At 38.0% G+C, this 23477-nt stretch overlaps 1 protein-coding gene across 1 annotated transcript in view; it reads left to right on the forward strand.

Annotated features, from left to right (window-relative positions):
* Window positions 1–23477, forward strand: part of RIMS2 (regulating synaptic membrane exocytosis 2) — a 367376-nt gene that overhangs the window by 78397 nt on the left and 265502 nt on the right. The window contains exon 4 of the mRNA XM_044421755.1: window positions 10322–10590. Coding sequence (XP_044277690.1) covers window positions 10322–10590 — 269 coding nt within the window. The remainder of the gene's footprint in view (window positions 1–10321; window positions 10591–23477) is intronic.

A 23477-nucleotide genomic window follows, 5' to 3' on the forward strand; every position in this document is an offset into this window, starting at 1 on the left:
CCCTTATCTCTTCATCTACCAGTCAAGTGCCATCCATTCGGTAGGAAAGAATATTTGGGTAGGTTCAGATAACATGATAAGCAACAATGCAGGGGAAGTAACGCAGTGCTACCATAGCCAAAATACACCCAACCGACAACTGGGTATGTTGTACACACTGTGAGAGCACTGAGGTGTTTCCCTATTCCTGATATTGCAATGAGCCATTTTAGCTTGTCATGGTTTGAGTTTTACCCTTTAGATATGGACAGATAGATAGCAAAAACTGACTCTCAAGCTGGCTTTTCCCATCCTGTTGTAGGCATATGTAAGGTACCCCACCAGGAAACCACTATGGTACCTTGGAGAGGCTGTCTGTAGTTGTCGTATTTAAAACAAAAGTTACAATAATGTGCAAAAATAATTGTATGTACCATTTTTTAAATTCCAGGCCACCAGATTTGCACAAATTCAGCAAAGCAGGTTAGTGCAGATAGTCCCTGGGGTGCATACTTACTTGGGGGAGGGGGGTGCCTACAGCCTGGGGGGGTGCCTGCTTACCAATTCTAGCAGGTAAACACCCTGTACAGTGACTAGCAGTTAAATATTTCCACCACTGGCATGGCAAGGGGTTTTGCTGTTCTTATCAAACGGCTTGCTTGTATTCAGTTTGACCCATGATGGGTTGTGTTGTCCACATTTGGATGACACATCAACTGAATCCCAATTGTAAGCCATCAAATCCATCTCAGCTTTACATGACAAAATCACCCACTATGGCTTATAAATTTACAAGTGAGTTGCCATGTTACATTAATCCAGTAAGTTTTCTTTAGTTAAGTAGGTACTGTTTTCTGCCTTGCAATCTACATGTTTGTTCCAAGGTTCCATTTAGATGCCAGGACCCCGAGGGTATGGAATGGGCTTCCACGGGAGGTGGATGAGGCGCCATCGGTGAGGGTATTCAAAGATAGGCTAGACATGCACATGGTGGGCATGTCGTGAGCGGAGCTGGCTGGAGCCGGGGGTCAGACTAGATAGCCTGGGAGAACCCTTCTGACTAGCTCTGTTTCTATGTTTAAAAGGAAGGAAAGGTTGGTTTCCAAACACATGACCATAACTCTTGGACAGTCACTCCTGGGGGGCCCCTTCACCTGCCCCATATTAAATAGGAAAGAGTCCCAAGTCTTTTTGTTTTAAAAGCATATTGAACTTTTCTCTTTTCTCCCTTGTATCTTGGCACAGCTTAGGATTTTTCTCTAAAGCTCCATAACAGGTTCTCTTTCAAGTCCAGAATAACCTGTTTTCAACTTCTGGAAGTGTATTAATATTTATCCACACAGATATTTGATTTATGATAGATTATAACCCATTATAGCTAGCAAGGAAATTGAATGTAACAGATTCAATAAATTAATTTCAACTTCATGCAGAAGTCTGTTTTCACTTGTTGTGTCTCTGCATTGTATAGTTACAGGGACAGTGGCAACTCCCATATTTTACAGAATTAAAAAAGGCTGATCGCAATTACCGTTAAGGATGCCAATAGATAAAAAATGTTTAGCTAATTGATATGCTGTCTGTATTAATTCCTAGGAGCCTGGTCCAGGCAAGGTGCCTCCCTTTAAATGCCAGGCTACTTAGGAAGAATCAAAAACACCTGTGTACCAAAGATTATATACAGTTTATTGAATACAGTGATAAGATATGGATACAGAATATAAACAAGCAAAATAAAGCTTACATTCCCATTCATTGTGACTGTATTGGTCCCCTGAACAGTTCAGGGGATTCCCTGTGGGCCTGCAGAGCTTCATGGGTGACTGACACACTAATTCATCTCTCTGAGCTAAGACCTTTGCTACATATTTTATAAAGTTCCACTTTTTCAGAGGCTGCTCTAACCCTTTCTTCCTTGGAGTTGAAGTGGGGGACAGGCAAAGCTGCTTCAGTAGGGCAAACAGTTACATTCTGGTAGCCAAAGCAGCCCTTATCTACCAAAAAATTGGGGAAAGCAGCTTCAAGGTGCTTCTCTGGTGCTTTTCCTGATAAGCTGAAGGTGTGGCTCTGAGAAATTATCTTGGTTTTTGGACACTGAAAAAATTCATTACACTACCTGCTGAACTGCAGTAACCTAATGTCCTTGGCATTCTTCTAGAGCCCATCCATTATAATTCAGCTGATCCTAATTAAAGGAGAAATAATGTTGGTTGAAATAATCAACACTTCAGGACACCCTGGTGATCTCTATCAGTGGTTTCATGTTGATGTTGCACTATGGGGGTGGAAGAGTCCTGTGGTATATTATACCATCATTACTATCAAGTAGAACAGTTATTCAGGTACAAACGGAACTACTGAAACAAATTGCTTCCAGCACTTTCTCAGACAGCTACTCCAGAAGTTGCTGAAAGTTTCAGGAGAAAGAGTATACAAGCTGTCCATTGTCTATCATCATGGGAACCAAATTTTTCAATGCCCATATGAGGTCTAAAACAAGATTAAAATATATCCAGATAATTATAACTGCTGTATGGTTAGTTCTCTTCCTTGTAATGTTGTTATGTTCTGTGAAGTCATCTGCAGCAGCAATCTTACGAATGAATGGCCTCCAAAATGTTCTATGCTTGACAGCCCTGCTCAGCACTTGTAACCTGAAAGCTTTGGCTCCCTTTATGGAATCAATCCATCTCATAGCTCTTTGTGTTCATCTTATTCCTTCAACTTTTCCCAGCATTATTGTCTTCTCCAGTCTTTTCATATGAAGTGCCCAGAGTATGATAGCTTCTGTTTTGTCATTTTTGCTTCCAGGCAAGTTCTGGCTTGATTTGATCTAAGACCCACTTGTTTGTTCTACTGTTGGTCAGGGGTGTTCATAGTCCTCCAGCACAGTGCTATTGCTTCAGCACCATGTTTTGAATGCAGCAGTTTCATTTGTATTGTCTGTCCAATTTCCACTCCATGATGCATATTACTTATCAATGTAATCAAGTACCGAGAAACACTCCTTTCTTTCAGAACTATCCACAGCTTCTTACAATCCACAAAGTCAATGTTGTATTTTGGCACCATGCTTCTGTTAGTGATCCTTTTCAGCTTTGCTATTAGTTTTGATATTAATAGTTCATGGTTACTACCACAATCAGTGCCTGGTCTTGTTTTGGCAATGAAAAAACAGATTCTCAATCTTCTCTTTCCAGTTATGTAGTTTACTTGATACCTATATTAGCCATCTGGTGATGTGTAAAGTTATATGATCAGTTGTCTGAAGTATGCATTTGCAATAAACAGATGGTTGGCTTCACAAAATCCTATGTGTCATACTCTTGCTTCATTTTTGACCCTTAGATTTCCCCACAATGTTTTATTCTGTTTCTGAGCTTGTAACTTCCAGAGTAAAGCACTTTGTGTTTGTCTGACTGAAAATGTGTAATTCCAGTCCACTTTAGTTTGCTCACTGCCAGTTCTGTGAAGTTTAACTGTTCCATTTCTTGCTTTATGGTTTCCGGTTAGCTTTCATCCATATTTCTTATGATCCATTTTCCAGTTGTATGTGATGTTCTGCAGCAGACTTTCCTTTCACCTCTATGTGTCCAGTCAGTGACTAGACTTCCATTCAGTTTTGATCTCATTCCAGCACTGGTGACATCAGTATTGGTACTTGTCCTTTGCTCTTTCCCAGTAGCTGGCTGAGTGCCTTCTGCTCTGAGAGTCTCGTCTTCTGGCACTATCTCTTGTTACATTTTGCATTGTTTCATGATAGGGTTTAGAAGGTAAGAAATATTTTAAAGTGGTTTACTATTGCTTTCTTCCTTAGTAAGTATTAACCAGAGTTAGCTTGAGAATCACTGTAGTAGTCTGTGAAAAGTCCTTGGCCAGTGTTGCCTTCAACTACTACCACTGCCCAGTAACTTTCCACAGGAGTTTCTCTGCCTCTATCACCATTAGAGATATCCAATCTCTTCTGCTGATATGACCATTAGTCTTGAGGAGGGTGGATACATACTAGTCTGGTGTCTTCGCTTGGACCATTCCACCTTAAGTTATTCTGCTAGGAGACAGTTTCGCCTCCTGGCAGCATTGTTCTTGGCTTCATTAACACTCTTGAAACCTCATCATTACATTAAGGTATGTAACTAAGAGGGGAGTCCTAATAATTATTCATACCAAATTTGATTTTGCCCTGCTATAGCACATATTGATATTTTCATAGAACTTTACACTGATGTTGCCATAGCCAATTTTAAATCTTATCAGTATAAAATATCCAAGCCGTAATAATGGAGTACAGTAGACAGACAATTGTAATCCCTTGGGAATAATCTAGATGCTCCTTAACTTCAATGTTAATTCAGAAGCATGTCTGCCTCTTTTGTGTTTGTAGAGATACACAAATGAATTTGTACTCCCTGAATAAAATTTGAAAAATTGGTGGAACTTTGACTCAGATGCCAGGTGTTAAGATGCATAGAAAATGTACCCACAGGAAATAAAAGTATCTCACACACTTTAACAAAGGGGAGTGGAGAACAAAGCTAGAATATATTAAAAACATTAAGCATTAAAAGGCAATCCTATGTAAGTTTTGTTCTTAACTTGCATAGTATTATGACCTAAATGTTTTATCATGTTGGACTTTATTCAAGAATAAAGCAATACCAGTACTAGGCACAAGGTGGTGTTTCAACCTTTGCTATAAGCAGTCAATTCTTAACTGTTACACTTTTATGTTGAAAAAAAGCTGTGTGGGTCTTTCAAAATAGACTTTGAATAAATTTCAGTTTTTAAAAAAATCAAATACTCTATTTTATTCAGTTTGTATGCCTGCAATCCAAGAAGTTATATCATAATTAAATTATATGTGGCAAATCTGCCATATGATAAAAAATATTTGGGTCATCAACCAACATTGTAATTTTGGAGAATTGCTTTTCAATTGTCTCCCTAATATGGATGTCTAAATTTAACAGAATATTAATGAAATTCATTGTTCCATTTGCCATAAGTATGTTAAAAAGAAGCCTGTGGTATATGCAAGCGGTAGTAGTGGATGATGTTTTGCATTCAAGAAATGTGATAGTGATTATAAGGAAAATGCTGTGCCATAATCGTTTCAGATCACCTTTGTTTCTTTTTTTTTTCCAAAGGGACAAACCCTATGATTGCTTAATTGATTGATTCACACTATTTCTAGACTGCCCTTCAACAAAACAAAAATGTTTTCAAGGTGCTTCACAAAACAACTAAAAATTAAAAATAATTCTGTTTACCCACATAAGTGAACAATTTAAACTCCATAAAGCAACATTAGAACATACAACCAATTTCCAAATATTTAATGGAAAAAACAATCTTTCACCTTCCTTTAAAAAGATATCAGAGATGAATAAGACATATGGTTTTCTCCGTATATAAATCCAGGGACATCATGTGGAAAGTTCTGCTTCCAGTAGATTATACTGTACTTCCCTAGAAGAAGAAACAAAGAGCAGAATCTCAGCAGCAGCTCACTGGGAGGAAGGGGTGTTACACAGGAGAGAGCACTCACTGAGATAAGTGGGGTACAGAACATGCAAGACTTCAAAGTTCAAAGCATCTTGAATTGAGCCTGGAAACAATCTTGTAATCGGGACTGATGTTTCTGAACATGTATAATATAGTCATCCTATGTGTGGTAGCATCCTATTTAAGACATAGTTTTTGAATCATTTTCAAGGACGGAGTCACATAATCACTGCAGAAGTCTAGGCATGAATGACAGTAGCAAGGTCTCCATCTTTCAGTCATGAGAGAATCAAAGGGAACTCATGGTTACAGCTGTGACCTTAAGAGTATAGGAGCAATGGCTGGATCCAGGAGCAATTCCAAGATATGAACCTGCCTGTTTAGGGAAAAGGTGCATAATAGAAGACATTCCTCCAACCTGCTGGCTCGGTTGGATCTTTTCTTTTGAGAGCTTTAGTGAGCCTCATCAGTATACCACTGCTATCATATACTATTTAAGGAAGCAACTGCCTCAACTAGAAGCATATGAAAAGCAGAAATTGTTTCCTCCACAAAATCATGCAGCTGTCTAATAATATGGGGAATATGATAGAACTTGTGGAGGTTCATGGGACAATTTCCATGGGGAGAAAACTATTCTATCATACCACTATCTGAAATCTGCTGCCCAGGAAAAATCTGCAAAGTAATACCTTCAACTCCTTCAACCCAGATAGATGGTCAAAAAGGGTATCATGCTTGATGATAGTGAAAACTAACAAGAAGTCTAGAAAAATCAGTGCCACTCTCGTGCATACAGCATGCTGCTCTAGCACAGAGCTACACCAGCATTCCTGGTGTAGATCATCAAGCAGTGCATCCTAGGCAATTTCTGCCTCAAAACTAAGCTGAAAATGAGAGTGCATTTACTTATGTAACTAGCCACCTCCAAAAATACCTGGAGTTATCTGGAGCTCAAGCACCTTGTTCAGATATGGAAAATGGGAGACTGTTCTATACTTGTCATGGTTTGTAGGGTCCAAAGTTTTGTTTTTTCAGTTGAGACTAACTTTTATGTACTTGAGTAAGAATGACGGTGTAGCTTCGGTACAAAAATGGTCATAGTCCTTATTTAAAACAGCCACTGATAAACAGGAACAAGACTACCCTCTCCCTCTCATTGGTAATATTTTTCCATTTAATGACTAAAAAGAAACAATATTTTCTGAATTCTTCTTTGCCCTCTCTCAGAGCTGTTGGAGAAGCTTCCTCAGGTAGATTTTACTACCCTGCTTTTGGTAGCAAAAGTTAAACTAAGAATACCACTCACTTCCCTGCCCACCCACTCTTATGTCTTCAGGCAGAGTAGATCACGACATTCTGGGTGTAGTCTGAGAGCCCGTGGAGTAGCTGTCTGGTTTGGCTCTTCAGGCTGGTCCCACCCTCCACGTGTCTTGGGACACGTGTAGCACTCTCCCTCTAGCTGCAGATGACAGTTTGGGATTACTTAGACACCTTTTGGGGGCCAGGTAGGATTTTTTTAAAGTTTCCCTGATTGGCCACTAGGACACCTTCTTCACCAAGGTTTGGGATTAATGTGATCTCCTGATAGATATGTATTTATTTTAGAGCAGTCTTGGTTGGAGTATTGACACTGAGAAAGTGAATCTAAAATGTCTCCCAAACTACTTATAGATAATGGGGTAGAGTGGGGAGTATACACTCTTGGTCCCTTTTTCCATTGTAGATCTAATGGCAACTTCAGGGGGGAGATTTCCCATGTTGCATATATTTTGGAACTGAAAGAGAAAAAACCCCCAAATATGGGACCTTTTTTACTTGCTTTTTCTTTATTTCAGGATAGGTAATCATGTAAAACAGTGATGGTCAATGATGATGTTAATTCTTGCTCACAGTCTAGTGTTCTGCAGCATCTGTTTCAGCCAGGAGCCCTGATGGTCAGCTGACAGTCCAACTTAAAAGTGGTGGTTCCTTTTGTCTTTCCAAAGTCACCTTTGGACATCTCTCTCAGTTCCTCATCCTGCCACCATTTCCCCTTCATGCCTCCCTGCGCTCTAGCGTGAGAAATTAACTCAGAGGCCTGGTGTAGTGCATGATCTGATCTGCATGCTTTGTATTTTATTATAGCACATAGTTTGCTTGCCGGGTGGGAACAGGTGTGTCTCCTGGCTTTTTGCAGCATATGAAGCAGCACTTCTTTTCTACCTAGCCATTTGTGTGAAATTAGAAATTTTGTTTGTAATATCACTAACCTCTGAAGTGAAAACTGTATTGGAATGTGTCCATCCCATTTCCCAGCTGGGGGACATTTTGGGGGCTCCAATACTTATTTAGAATTCAGTTTCTGTAGAGACATGGGCAGTTTGGAAATATAAGGTATCTTTACCAATCTATAAAAGATGTGAATAAGATTGGGGTTCATAGCATTAAGATTCCAACAAATTCCTGTTTCTGTGCAATATCTGAGGCCATAGTACCACAGAATTTCCTATAGAGACCAAAGTCATTCATCTGCTTCTTTTTCAGATCTAGTTCCAATACCAATCGACTTCTTGCTGCATGCTCATTCACCCACCCACACTTATCTACTGAGGGAAAGGCACTTGAGTGATTTCCGCCTATCATGTATGCTTTCTTGAGCTATCCTATCTCCTTCTGCACCACTTTACCAGAATGTTATCAGTTACCAACTGCTAGTTGGTCTTTCGGGATCTTAAGAGGCTTTGGCTTGTAGCCAGTGTTCAGGCTAAAAGTTCTGAGTAAATATACTTGTAATTAATGCACTCTTTGCTACACTGACATATTGCTGCAACAAGGTTTTCTGCTGCTCTGATAGTTCGTGTAGCAAGAAATCCCTATTTACTACCTAATGTTTACTCAACAGAGAAACATAGTCAATTCTTTTGACAAGTTTATTTCTGTGATACGTGAGTTTTCAAGCGCCTGTTTTTCATAATTGCACCTTAACAACTTTTAAAGTATACACTTAAAAAACAGAAGGTGTGAAATATAATAAAACATACACAAGTAGAAATGAGGCATTATTTGAATAAACTAGGAACATTATTGTTAGGACTGTTGTTCACACCTTTAAAATAAATGTTGTAAAGACAAAAGTTTTGCTTATCAGAGTTTTTCATACACGGGGTAGGAAAAATTGTCTACACATTTATGTAAGGAAGTTGTGCAACTGTATGTTTTGTCCTGTTTCTACATTGAATGCTGCCTTGCTTTTTGTTAAATCTCATAAGAATCTCATAATTTACTCTATCTAGAGATCACGGTTTTCTTTTTAAAATGCCACCTTGGGGTGTTCCAGAAGACAGTGTTTTATATGGCAGATTTTTTTTTTTTTTGTCTGAAATCTTTCCTGTCAGTCAGCTAAGCTATTATGAAAGACATATTTTTCTGTTGTGCATTCTATGTGTACAGTATTTAAAGATCTCGCCTCTAGGTTTAGAAGCATTATTCATGGAAATAGCATGGTTATTGCCTTCAAGCTTGGCTTTGAGGTTCCTGGAAGTATCAGGTTGGTCACCATAGGAACATGCTTGGTTAGTTTTATGAATGACTAACACAATTTAGGGTGCAATCCTATGGTTTGCACTTTAATGCTCACAAGCCCTGGAACTGGAGGCTTAGAAGCATCATGTGTGGAGTGGAGGAAGTAGCAGAGGTGATTTCAGCCTCATTGATTCTCCTGCTCAACATTTTACCTAGTTGTAGCCTGCCCTCTGCAGTCTCTCCCCCACCGCCAGAATACTTGCTTTATCAGCTATCTGAGTTTGAGTTTCTGCTCAGTGAGGCTGCCAGCATGTTCTTTTTGTGCTAGCTTGGAGTTGCAGGGTGGTGGTGTTGATTTCCAGGTCTGAGGTTTCAAAGTGTTATGTCTGATCTCAGATTTAGGAACCTTATGAACCCCCAGACAAAGTCTAGGGACTGTATGAGCACACTTTTACTCAATTTCATTTATTGCATGTTAATGCCAAAATTGTATATGGTGAAAATTATTCTTCAGACAGGTAGACTGTGATCCTAAGCTCACTTACTAAGGAATTGGTCTCATTGAACACACTGGTCCAGTCTGGCATGGTTTGGACATCAATGTGGCCCAGATTTGATGAGAATCCTAGCTTATAATGAATGGGCAAGCATGTTGGTGCATGTTGCTTAATCACTTCTGCTTTACCCTGCATGCCAACTGGAGTGATGAAACAAATCATGGAATTTTGATTTGTTCATTATTACATCTTAACTAGGTTTTGTGGCTTGTTCTTATAGCAAACCATGAATGAGTCAAGAACAAACTCTGTGGCTTGTTGGGAGTTGGAAAACTATAAATCCAACTTTGGCTATAACAGTAAATGTACCATGGACAGAGGTTCCTTGGTTTGTTCAGTTGCTTTCATTGAGTGAAAAATCTGGGTAGCAGCAACTGAGCAGCATGTATCAGCACCTTGCTCATTCATGATAAGATGGAATTTTCAGCAGTTCTGGTTTCTGATGTTTGAACTTTTGAGTAAGCCTGTTTAGGAGTGTACAGTTAGAAACTAGTTGTTTTTAATACTGTACATAGAAGGACTGGTGTCTGTAATTTTGTCATATATTATTAAACACATTGTTGAAACTTCTGGCTTAAATTACTTTTCTATATATTTTTGGTTAAAATGCTTAAAACTGTAATTAAAATATCTTTAATGGATTTAATTTTAGAAGGTGATATATGTAGAGCTATTTCTGGAAAAGTAGCCCTATATTTGGCATATATATCATATGAAATTGTTCTTATCTTCCTTCTTTTAATAAACTAATACACATCTTCCCATATCATATGTAGGTAATGTGGGTATGTAACTCGTGCCGAAAACAACAAGAAATCCTCACAAAATCCGGAGCCTGGTTTTATAATAGTGGAACAAATACACCACAAAGGTCTGAACAAGACGTTTTTAGAGGACTACAGAACGAAGAAGCACCTCAAGAGAAAAAGGCAAAGCTGCAAGAACAATCAATATCATCACTGGAACGAGGTAGATCACAAGGGCTCACAAGGCAGGACTCCATAAACGGCTCAGGAGGAAAAGTGGCAGGTGACACAGTAGACAGGTAAGGAGCTGGCTCATTTGCCATGTAACTTAGACCATTTGTTTTTAGTAGGTCCTTTAGCCAATAAGAATCTAAAGTTGCATTTGCTTATTTTCAGAACTATGGACATTCTGTTACATTCCATGTTGTTATTTCATTACATGCCATTTATATTGTGATGATGCTGTTAAGAGAAAGTACATCTATATTATAAATTAGAAAGGACTCTCATTTGTCTCTGTAGAATGGATAGGGCAAAAAGGGCAAAATCCAACAGTGTCATTATACAAACTCAAATAACACTACCAGAGCTTTCTGTTGGGCAGCTGAATGTCAATTACACTAATTCCACCCTTTGTGTAACTGATTGTTCACAGAACCAGTTGAATAAATGTAATGTAGAAGAGGGTTGCTCAGCTGTAATACATAACCAGTTGGTTGTACAATGGTTTGCACAAGCGTAATTGATTGTACACTGGGCTGCATGAACAATGCACAACTGGTTGCACAATGGGGTGAGCAGCCAATTGCACTTGGGTTAATGTAAGGGACTTCTCTTCTCATGCATAGTTTGGAACATACTGTCTACCAGGGCAATGTCATTTGCACTAGTGGAATAGCACAGCAACATTTTTTCCTATATCATTAAGTTAGCAACACAAATTAGATGAAAGTTACTAGTAAATATGGCAGAAACACATAACTTGAATTTCCTGTAGTCCAAATTGTCAGATTCATCCCCTCTCTCAATCTCTTTCTCTTGGTCATATTTGTATTACACACACACACATGCATGAGCACACACATGCATATAGGTGTATATATACTCATACAGAGAGTTATTATGTAAGTCTGAGGGCCATGTTAAATATATATTAACAGATGAAAGTTCATTTTGATTTTTACAAATTGCTAACTAGTAAAGTTTCTTTACTTATTCTGCAGTGGTATTCTGAAATTAATATTTCTATACCGAAAACATCCCTTAGCCATAAAAATACTCACTTATGAATCTATCAATCATACATGTTTGAAACATAATGAATTTAAGTCTGGTGCTTGTTGGTGCTGCAACAGTAACATTCACCAGAAATGACTTGTAGCACAATTATGAAAATATTCACTTCTAAATTAGTCCCATAATTTCAGTGTGACTTACTCGCTACACATTTGTGGAATTGTTGCTGTTACGTGCTGACTTATGGCAACCCTATCAATGAAAGCCCTCCAAAATGCCCTATTCATAAGAGCACTGCTCAGCTGTGGTAAACCCCAAGTCTTCCTTTATGGAGTCAATCCATTTCATATTTGGTCTTCCTTTTCTTTTTCTGTTTTCCCAAGCATGATTGTCTTCTCCAGACAATTTTGCCTTCTCAGGATGTGCCTGGGTTTTGTGTTTGTGTTTTGTGTATGACAGCCTCAGTTTTGTGTTTTTAGCTTCCAGGGATAGCTCTAGATTGATTTGATCTGGGATCCACTTGTTTGTCTTTCTGTTAGTCCAGGGAATTCACAAACCTCTCCTCCAGCACCCTTTTCTGAACACATCAATTTTCTTTCTGTCATCTTTCTTCACTGTCCAGCTTTCACACCCATGGGTTGTGATTCGGAATACAATGGTGTACTGTAGTGTATATTGAACATTTTCATTCTGTGGGCCATTGTTTTATTTTCCATACTTATTCTTTTTCGGATTTGGATTGATCCAGTCTTTAAAGCTTGTAATAGTTCTGTTGGTATCTTGTCCATTTTGGGTGCTTTATTCCTTCCAAGTGCTTTCAGAGCAGCTTTCACTTACATTCTAATATTGTAGGTGCTTCCTCATAGGATCCCTCTTTGAAAGAATTTGTCATCGTTTCATCTCCTCTGTATAGTTGTTCCACCTTCTCTTTATTTTCTCCTGGTCAGATAGTGTGACCCTTTGTTAGCATTCCTAAACTAAGTTTGAATTTCCCCTTGATGTCTTGGATCTCTTTTTTGCTTCTTTTTTTATTGTCCCCCCGCTTTTTTTTTTCCACTGATCATTGTAGTAGTTCTTTTTAACTCTATGTGATAGTCACTGAAAGGATGCATTCAGGGTTCTGACCCTATTTCTGTCACCATTTGCTTTTCATCTGTCCTTCTTCTGGCATCCATTGAGGCTTTTTCTTTCTTTTTGCTATAGAAATTGCCTTCTTGCATTCTTCCCTAATAAGTCTTTGGTTTCAGTCCACAGTTCTTCTGGCTTATGGTCTGTAAAATTGAGTAATGCAAATCTGTTCCTTGTGTGGACTTTGAAGTTATACTTTGGCACTATGGTTCTGTTAGGGTAGTTTTTTTCCTTACTCTGATTTTTAAGATTATGAGTTCATGGTCAACTACCACAATTTGCTCCTGGTCTTGTTTTGGCAGTGAGAATAGAAATTATCAATTTTCTGCTTTCAACTGCACCATCAAATTTGATTTCTGTTGTGGCCATTTGGTGAGGTCCATGTTTACAGTAATCTGGTTGGTTGGGTGGATGAAGTTTGCATTTGCAATTAACAGATTGTTGGCTCCATAAAATTCTATGAGCTGTTCTCCTGCTTTGTTTCTTACTCCTGGTCCAAATTTTCCTACAGCCTTTGGTTCTTTTGTTGCTACTTTTGCATTCCAGTCACCTAGGATTATTAGTGTGTCTGTTTTTGCAATGTTATGAATTTCCTTTTGAACACCTGTATAAAAGTTTTGGATTTCTTCTTCTTCAGAATCTGCTGTTGGAGCATAGGCTTAATCCTTGGTTATGCTGACAGGTTTTTATACAAATTCTGACTGATATTATTCATTTTGCATTATAGCTTCTTATTGCCTGTGCTAAATTTACTTTAGTCTTAGAGCTGCTTTGTTTCCACTGAGTTTGTCATTTCCAGAGTAAAGTAGTTCATGTTTGCTTGACTGCCCAGAAGATGCCTTCCAGAATTTTCTCTCCACCCACGACCATTAGAAATATCAATTCTCCTCTGCTGATGTGTGACCATTACGCCTGAAGAGGGTGGATACATCTAGTCTCTGCTTCAACCATTCCTCCTGACCCTGCCAGAAGACCAAAATAGTAAGAGAGTCTGTGGCTTCTTGCACACTCTCAATCCCTCTCTCCATTAAGGTGTGCATTGAAAAGGGGTATTTGTAGAATGGACAAGTGCAAAGAGTCTGCTGCATTTTTAATTGTGGTATAGAGAGGATTGCTTTTCATGCAACCTACACCTGCTGAGATTTCCTTTTGTACACTGCTATTAAAGGAGAAGAAACTTAGTCCTCTCTTGCATCCAACCACTCTAAGTGTGTGTAGGTTTGTGACTTAACACTGTACTCCTATATGTGTCTACTTTGAAGTAATATTCATTTACCATATGGGTTTTATTCCTAGGTATGTGGCTACAGAATTACAACCTAAGTCTGGGATCCTGTATGTTCTTGCTGGGGAATAAACCCCACTGAACTCACTTTTGTTTGGTCATGTATAGTAGACTTATTTGTATATCTGTATAGCATTGCACTGAAAGATTCTTTATAACTGAAGCTTATATTCTTGGTGTTTTCATAAGAATCTTAAAGTCATTTAAACCATCACTGGGAATTTATTTCTTTATTTTTTCATTACTGTACTGTCTAATAGCCAAAGCAAAATCTAGTTTATATGTTAATGCTGAATATTCCTTTTAATTTAGATTAAATTAAATGGTTATCTTTAAAATAATGTTAGCAATTCTAATCTTTGAAATCTTGATTTACTATTACATTTAATTTTTACCCCTTTTAGCTGTGACTGTTCTGAATTAGATCTATTTGAAAAATGTAAGCAAGTTAAGTTTTGTTACTAGCATTAACCAAATCAAATTGCTTTTTAATTTCCTGCTCATTGTCCTTTGCTCTATTTTCAGTTGACAGGTCAAATACTGATTGGCTCCAAGTGTTCCTTAATTATATTCATTGTCTTGAGAGACACAAGACTGTGTATGACCACTGAACTCATTGTTAAAGAATATTCATTGCTCATTTTTCCTTTAATTATGTAGAGGAAATAGAATCTTGTGAGCTTTTATTGTTACAAAAGGGACAGTGGTGGTGTCGAGGGTATAGTTCCAAGTGCTTGGCTCGAGTGTTGAGTGACTGAGATGATAGAGCTGTTGTCAGGTGATACCCATAGTGCATTTCTTAGAACCTTCCTAGTCCTCCTGCAATATAGATTTCGGTGCACCTATGTAAAGACACCCAGTTATAAGGAAGATTAGAGTTGCAGCTTGATTCTACTGCATCACTTATGAAAGTAAAATGACCAGTTTGATTTTCACATTTAAAAATGGGTGAAAATTGTCTTAGATTGACAGCTCTGTATTCATAACCCCTTCTCTTACCAACTAGTATGTGTAGATACTTGATTATTTATTTGGAATTATTTATTTATTTTATTGATTTGGAATTTTTGTATGCCGTCCCATTCGCATAAGCCTCGGGACGGCTTCCAACATCATAAATAAATACTCATACAAATAGATATATATAAAATCTGGACACATCCTGGCTGAATAATTTAAAACCAATAAATAATGTCAACAACTATTAAAATATCTTTTAAATAAAAAGGTCTTGGTCTGGTGCTGAAAAACAAATAACGACGGTGCCAGGTGGACCTCTCTGGGGAGCACATTCCATAAGTGGGGCGCCACCACAGAGAAAGCCCTCCTCCGAGTACTCACCCTCCTAATATCTTTCACGAAGGGTTCCCGGAGGAGGGTCTCTGCCGCTGATCTCAAGGGGTGGGAGGGCAAATATGGAAGCATTATCCAATTATGCAGTCAATAAATAGTCAAGTAATTATCCCATTGACTATTTGAGAATGATTTTACAATATTTAAAAATATCCTTGACCGCTTTACAAACTTATCCAATAAAAAAGGGAAAACTTTATCCTGGAATCCTAAAACTGACCACAACAACCATCCTTCCTGCAATTTGAGGCATACGCAGTTCTGTGTGATGAATTCTGCCATGTGTAAATATTGTGCAATCTGTATCTTTACTTAGTCTAGAAGTAGAAAGCAAGACAAGAAGTTGATCATCATGTTGATACTTAAACCAGAAATTTTATTGTGCATGTTCTGTGAACACTAATGGTCTAAAATCTGAGTAACAATAATGAAAAAAATTGTTTAACTTCTGTTATAATATATGGTTATGTACTAGCAATTGCTCTTTCTGTATAAAAGTATTCTTGGCACTTTATTCTTTTAGAATATTTCTAGAACTGGAATCATATCTAGGGACTTTTAACTTGAAGTCTTGTTGGATGTAACACTGAGCCATAGTTTGTTTTAACTATTGTCTATTGAACAAACTTGGATCTGGCTTACAGAGATTCAAACAGCATTTCACATTAACTGTCCTGTCCCACTGACTCCATTTCATAGTATCTGGCTGCTATACCAAAGTCCTTTGTGGTGTTTAAGAACTGACAGTACATCACTGGGTCACAAACTCCATTACAATTGCCCATTGCAATAGAGAATAAAAAAGTTCCCCTTGGACATCTTCAGATACTCTTGGCACAGTCATGAACAACAACAAAAGTGACAGTTCTGAGGCATCATCCCCCATGAACTTCAAACTGGCCATCGCTATTAACCTCTTATTCCCAGCTCTCCTTAGAGCATCTCCTGCTATGGGCATTTTTAATAATATATTTTCAGTTCTGACATTTTTATGCTGAGGAAGTAGAATAGTTGTTAACAATAATGTGTCCTTAAGGTATGAAAGTGAGTTGATACAAACATGACAAAAACAGTTGAGTGCGGGATGGAGGCTGGGAGAGGCCTTTAGACCAAAACTGTGCAGTTGTATCTGTTGAATTCTTGGCATAGGTTGCTCAGTGCAAAGATGAGCAACATATTTCCCTTCCAAGGATGCTGCAGAGGTAAGCAGGCAGACCAACAAATGCAAGCTTGTCAGTATGGAGTTATGCTAGAGGAAGGAGTGTGAAAGTGCAAATATACATTTCTTGGCCATGCAAATAGTTTCATTTTTGAGTTGTTCTTTCTTTGCATTCCTTTAATGCTTAAATTATAACCAAATAGGCAGCACAAAGGACATGATGCAAAAAACTAGTATTAACCTAGCATATGTGGGCTGCATAGAAAAGGAAGGAAGGAAGGAAGACTAAGCTTTACTGTAATAGCAACCCACAGTTAATACAAGCCTAGATTCATAAACTAACAAAAATTGCACTTTTTGGCTACAGGTGAACTATGGCAAATAAGTCTGGCTGTGTGAGACATTCATGGCTTTTTACTAGAGATCAAGATTCACTAGAGATATTCTAACATGCCTTTTTCTGTACTCTGGTCATGTTCCCCCCCGCTTTACTCTTTTAGGTCTGCTACCTTTTCCTTCCTGATTATGATTCATATATGTGAAAACTGGGGATGCCCAGAAAAGCATAGTAAAACTTATGGGGATAACAAGGAGATGGCCAATGGCTACTAAGGTGGTGATAGCAGTAACCCAAATTCCTGTATTGGATGACTCATTAAAAATGTACAGAACAACCCTTTATATTAACCTTTATATTACCTTAAATAATTGTTTTGAACTGAGATACTTATGGATATTTATTTGGAGAAAAAGCATCACTGAGTAAACTCCCATAAACATGTATAGAATTAAGCTGGATTTTTTTAAAGACTGAAATTGAACTTTTGGGTAGAATATAGTAATAGTAGATTTGGAAGGACCCTATAAGCCCATCAAGTTGCTCTACCTGCTTTGCCTCCACATGTGGTTACCTATCCAGCTGCAGGCCTGCACCTTTCCAGCTTGGCTCAACATGCTACCTTGCTGTATAATTATGCAGGCAGGCAGGCGTAGTTTGATTATGTAATAGTTAACATACAGCATGGTCTTATACACTGAAGTGAACAAACTGCAACTGGTTGGCCTAATTAAAGTCTTCTGCAAACAGTCATATCAGATTTCTGGCAAGAGTGGTCTGTCCCTCTCGTAGCAGCCTCTTGTATATGGAGGAAGCAAAGGTTTGGAGAAGTAAATGTGAATAAGTACACAATGGCTCAGCCTGTCAGTTGACTGTAATTAATTTAGTTCCACCTCTTGCAGAAAATTTTCCTTAGCGTTGATTAACATGCATACTGTTCAAGGTTTAGTTTTACTTTATTGATTAGCACTCACCAAGTATTTTTATCTTTAGAAACTTTGTTCTTCTCATATCATACTTTAAAATTAAGAAAACTAACTGCATTTTTACAATTTGAGAAGTGATCAGCTTACCTCTCCACAAAGTGCTGAAATATTACTGTATTAAGCATTTGTAAACAATTGTGATTTTTTTTCTTTCATTCTTACTTGTTCTTCCCTGAGAATGATTGAGCTCAAGAACCCTGGATATTGCCAACCTGATTTCAGGTTCACACATGTATGTACCTCATTTGGCCATTCAATACTCAATAACTTGGAGATGAATGTGTGAAATCTATGTTGAGCACTATAATGTGTGAGGTAATGTTGGGTGATATGAAAGCTTTCTTTGTCATCTAGGATGTGATGATGCAGACAATTTAAACATGACAGATAAGAAAACACATGCACAACTTTATCTTTGTGGTTTTATAGGAATATATACCAGTAACATGAATTCAAATGACAGTTACTGAGAATAGTCAGGATTACGTTTTGAAAATTATATTTGTAGAAACCTATTTCATCCTACATCACACGTTGGTAGTGTGCAGTACAAAGAAATCAGGCAGACTCAATGCTGCCTGAACAGTTTCTTCCTTGATTTATGAATTTCCCATCACCAAAATGTAAATGGAGTAAAATATTTTTCATCCAGAATGTATTGTAGATGAAACCTTAAATCAAGCAATGATTTTGATATCAGAACCCTTTTTTTCTTTTTGGCGCTACAGCTGTCCTCCTTGAATTTAGTTACATGCTTCAGTATCCAAACAGTAGGTACTGATTCCATAAACAGCATGTATAAAACTAATGTTATATTGTTCCAACGTTTAGAACTCAAAATGACTTGAAAGTTGTGCAGCACTACTGAATATTTCTTGTTTTAAAAGGAAAGAGTATAGTCAGCTTTTGCCAGATAATATAGTTCATCTGTGAATATGACTTTCAGTGATCTATTATAAGTTTATTCTTCATCGGTAAGAAATTAATTAGTTTGACTTCTAGATTGTTCCTCATTCCTGGGGTTAGTTTTTTGGAGGAATGGCGGGTAGCTGCAGAGGGAAGAGGGAGATGGAAAAGGCCCATTCCATTAATATATTCTGTTCACAGAAGGGAAGTTAGTTTCCAAGACATTCTCCTCGCTGGCACAATCTTATTAGGGCTGAAGTCATGTGATATGGCAATCTTGCTGAACATGATTGAGTCAGGGAAGTACCTGGATAGGGAGACTCCATGTATGCCAATTGAGTTCCACAGAAGAAAGTGAAGGGTTGTATAGTAATTACAAAAGAAGGAAGAACCGCTACACATTTGCAGTTGAACAGTTAGAGTTAAAAGGTAGTCTCTTCTCCCCCACTCTTCCACCATGTGATTATATGTGCAATGGCTATTGTAATGTGCTCTCATTTGGGTTTATATCCTGCCTATCCAGAAGCTCACTGCTTCTGAATACAGGTCTAGGAGAGGGGAAATATTTCAAGGAGTTTTTGGTTTTGAAGAATCCTGAGTTTAAAAAATCACATTTTGACAGCATGCTATTAACTGATTCATACTAATATATTTTACTTGATTGAACAACTGGAGACTATACTATTTCCTTTATTTTGTATACAGTCCATCCAATATGAAAAACCAATTAGTTGAGGACTGTATTTTTTATTCTTAGATGCATGATGTTCTTGAATATATCGACATAGGCCCTGTGCTAATGTAATATTCTGTCCCTTGAACACAACTATGGCATTGGAAGCACACCAGAAGCCTGTACAACATCAGTCTCTTCCATCTCAACTTACCTTTTCAATACATAATTAACACCAACTAGATTTACCCAGGGCTTGAAACCCATTTCTGAAGTCAGTGTTTAAACCTTCGTTTTGAGAGGATCTGACTACAACCGTATTACCCATAATTAGTTTTGAAATCAGTGTTATGATCTATCATTTTCATTAATGTTTTAAAAACCATGGAAGAGCACAGCATGGTTCAGTCTCCTAAACATGCTTACAAAATACATTTACCTCTGTATTGAGCCATAGTGGTACATTTACCTTTTTAATTAGGCATTTGGACTTAAAGTTGGACTTTAAGCTGTATCTTCTTACTTACGTCATTCTCTGTACAATTTCCTCCATCTAGTTATGAATGATGAGTAATAATATTAATAATAGTTTCTTGGTTTAAAAAGCAACTTCATAAATTATTGGAGTTTAGAGCTAAATATAGACATTTTTTCCTAAATGAAGTTTTAGGTTTCATGGCTCCTGATAGTCGCAACATGGTATATCAGTCTGTTCCTATCCCAGAGCCAAATAGCTTATCTATCCTGCTGGTTGATTTTAAATATACTCATCACATGCAGAGTCAATCTCCCTGTAGCTGAATAAATAAAAATAGGAAAAATAATAACTAAAAATAGAAGCTTGTGCAAATAATAAAAGGAAACAGAATGAATAGATAGTTTTAATACTGGTATTATACTAAACATTTTAGGGGTTTGGTTATTGGGCCAACTTCTTCCAAAATACAGCATTCCAGCATAGAGATTTCAGACTGAATCTGAACTGGAAGAAGAGGTGAGCTTGGGATACTTAGCTGAAATGACAAGATTAACTAGCTTTGAGTTAAGCCAAGTGGCTGGTGAAAACTAATCACTGCTGGTTTGTGGGAGAGACACTCTGGAACAGGGAAGGTCAGAGGAAGAGATGTGATTTTATCAGCCCTGTGGACTGACAGCAAGTCAAACAGGCAGATCAATTAAGTAACATTTGGTATTACTGCTCTCTTGCCCACAAGGAACACCAGCCTCTCTGAGATCAGAGTCAGCTCCAATTCTTGGGTGTGGGGAAGGAAGGAGAGAAATTCAATTTGGAATCAACCCCTGGTATGGCAAGAACTGTTTCCTCAATTAAAGGGTCTTAATTTAATTAAAGCCTCTTGCTAATGACCATTACATTACTCCCAAAGATATTCCTGGCAGATCAGTTTTAATGTAATAAAGATTGCAGTTAGAAGTCTCTGCTTGTGATCTATTTGGAAGAGAAAAGGAGAAAGGTTGGGAGTAGAGAGCAACCAGATTACAGCATGGATTAGCTTTGAATAATAAAGATAAAGAACAGGACTTTAATCTCATAAACTAGATCATGATATAATGGCCCTATTGAATTCAAGAAAGTGGGTAGGGGATGAACAAATAAAACTAAAACAATTCCAAAATATTTCTGTTAATACTAAAGTAATTATTTGAGACTCTGCATTCAAGATGTGGTAAAGGCTGTATGGTAAATTCCTGCAAGATGTGGTATAGTGAAATATGTTCATTTTTGGCATAGAAGAAAGGGATAGCATTGCCAGTGTTACAAAGCTTGTAAGATTATGACAAGTGATTCTTGCCTGCCATTTATAACTTGAGCAAGACCTTGCTAATCCTGAAGCAGGCAAAGATCCATTTTAACAGATGGACATGACTCTAGGCAGCTCAGTGGCACTCTGTGCACAGGAAATGTCTGATTGTGATTTTCATGTTCAAAAGATGAAATAGCCATTTATTCTCAGACCCAAATAAAATGAGAAAAAATGCTAGTTTAATCCAAGTATGGAATTATATTGATTTCCCTATCACCTTCCTAATAAAAACTCTTACGAATCCTTGCTAGGAATCCTTAGCAAAAATAAAAATGGAAAGGGAGAGAGGCATTTATGTGGACCACAAAAGGAATTGCCACACAATTATAACTTTCACATAGCCTACATATATCCAGTTGTTCTTTGTGGTCTCTGTGCATCATATGTATGGGCTCTATGCCTGTTAAGAACCTCATTCAGGAAGTTTCTACAGTTAAGGATGTAGATTAAGTTAAGGATATAGTTAAGATATAGTTAAGATATTGTTAAGGATATAGTTCCAGTGTGCATGTCTCTATCTGGTTCCAGTTTATTCCCTCAGTTCCTCTTCAACCACCACCATTGCTGTAGTCTTGGAAGGTACTTCTCTGCCTCTTGTGGCAGCAGTCATTTAGTACTGTGGTTTTCTTTTATTCAGTTTGTAGCTTCTTTTTCATCCTTATTCTTATTCGTTTTTCTTCTGTTTAGGCTTTCTTTGTTATTCCTTTCCTTTCTGATTGTGGAATACTTCTTAATGAGGAGAGCATATGGCTGGCGAGGTGCCCTTTCATAAATGCATTATGTGTGGCAGTAAGCTTCCTCCCATGAGCTGGGTTAGACATAAGCCTTGGCCTTCTTTGTCTAGGGGAAGGCCTGTATTATTGAAGCTTTCCAACATTGCCAAGTTTTCATAAAGGAAGCAAGGTGAAATTGGGCTGAACTCTGGAAAAAAAAGTGTTCTAAGCTATAGCAGTGCCCTACATTTCTGTCGTGCATACTGAGACCATTCCCACCTGGCCTGATTGATCAATGCCACCCAGATTTACCTGGGATGTTTGGCATACTAGATTCAGTTTCTCAAGTCTCTCCTCACTACAAAGCACAATACTTGGCTTCACTTGTCAGACCACTTGTGGATGACATTTGCATGACTCCACCACTAGCTCCATCTCATGCTCCCCCTCTGACTACCAGCAAGCTTCTGAGGCATTCCTGAGGGATATTCCATCTGCTTGGAGTTCTCCAAGATTTATAACATTGGCACCAACCGCACCAGCTGTGCCCTCCAAGAACTCTATTTATCATGCCATTTTTCTGTATTTGACCACAGAGGACTATCACTTCAGTTCTGTAACAACCTCTTTACTGGGGCCTTTGATCTCATCACTGGGTGGGACAACCTTGCCTCACCATTGGGAGACATGGGCCACTTTTCAGAACAGGTACTAAGAATGTCTCTGTCTCTAGGGATAGAAGTGCAACAACAATCCCAAAGATGTTGGTTGATTTTGTGTTTGGTAAAGCACATTTCTGATTACTACCAATTTTTGGGTCCTAACTGTTGTGACAAGCAGCTCCCTTTTTGGACCACTGTTCCACAGCAACATCAGAAGTACTAGTCAGAGGCACAATCCTTTCAACTCAGAGGTGCTATATGGAGGGTACTGTCTCATCTCTGTCACAATTGTTTTTATTCCTAGTATTTTGTATTACTTGAAAGGGATGAGGGCTCCAGCCAGTCTTGGACCTGTTGGAATTAAATTTCTTCACCACAACCAGGAAACACAGAATGGTCACACAGCAGAGCATTTTGTGTCTCCTAGAACAGGGTGATTAGTTTGCATTGATCAACCTCTAGGACACTTATTTGCATATAGCAATCCATCAGGACAAACCATGTTTCCTTAGTTTCTACATAGGGTTTGAAGCTTACCTTCTCATTCAGCCTTTCCACCACAAATTAATAGGACTGCTCAGATATTCAGTGGCTGGTTTTAGGGTAATCCCTAATTTAAACGAGAGGACATTAAAATGATCCTTCCAACTATTGACCTATTAGTCTACTTTCAGTCATTGGTAAAATGTTTACCTGTTACCTTAATCATAAACTTGCCACTTGGATTGAAAAAGACAATATTTTGAAAAATGGGAAGTCTGGCTTTAGAGGAGGTAGGTCTACCCTTGTCTTAAGCCATCTTTCAGAAAAATATACAAGATTTCCCAGCAAGGCACTCACTATACACTGCTTTTATAGATCTAAAATCTGCTCTTGATTCAGTCCCAAGGGATAAGTGATGGACTAAGCTTTATTCCTCTTCCAT

Source organism: Varanus komodoensis, unplaced genomic scaffold, assembly GCF_004798865.1.
Source record: "Varanus komodoensis strain SLA01 unplaced genomic scaffold, ASM479886v1 scaffold12, whole genome shotgun sequence".
In the NCBI taxonomy this organism is placed as follows: Eukaryota; Metazoa; Chordata; class Lepidosauria; order Squamata; family Varanidae; genus Varanus; species Varanus komodoensis.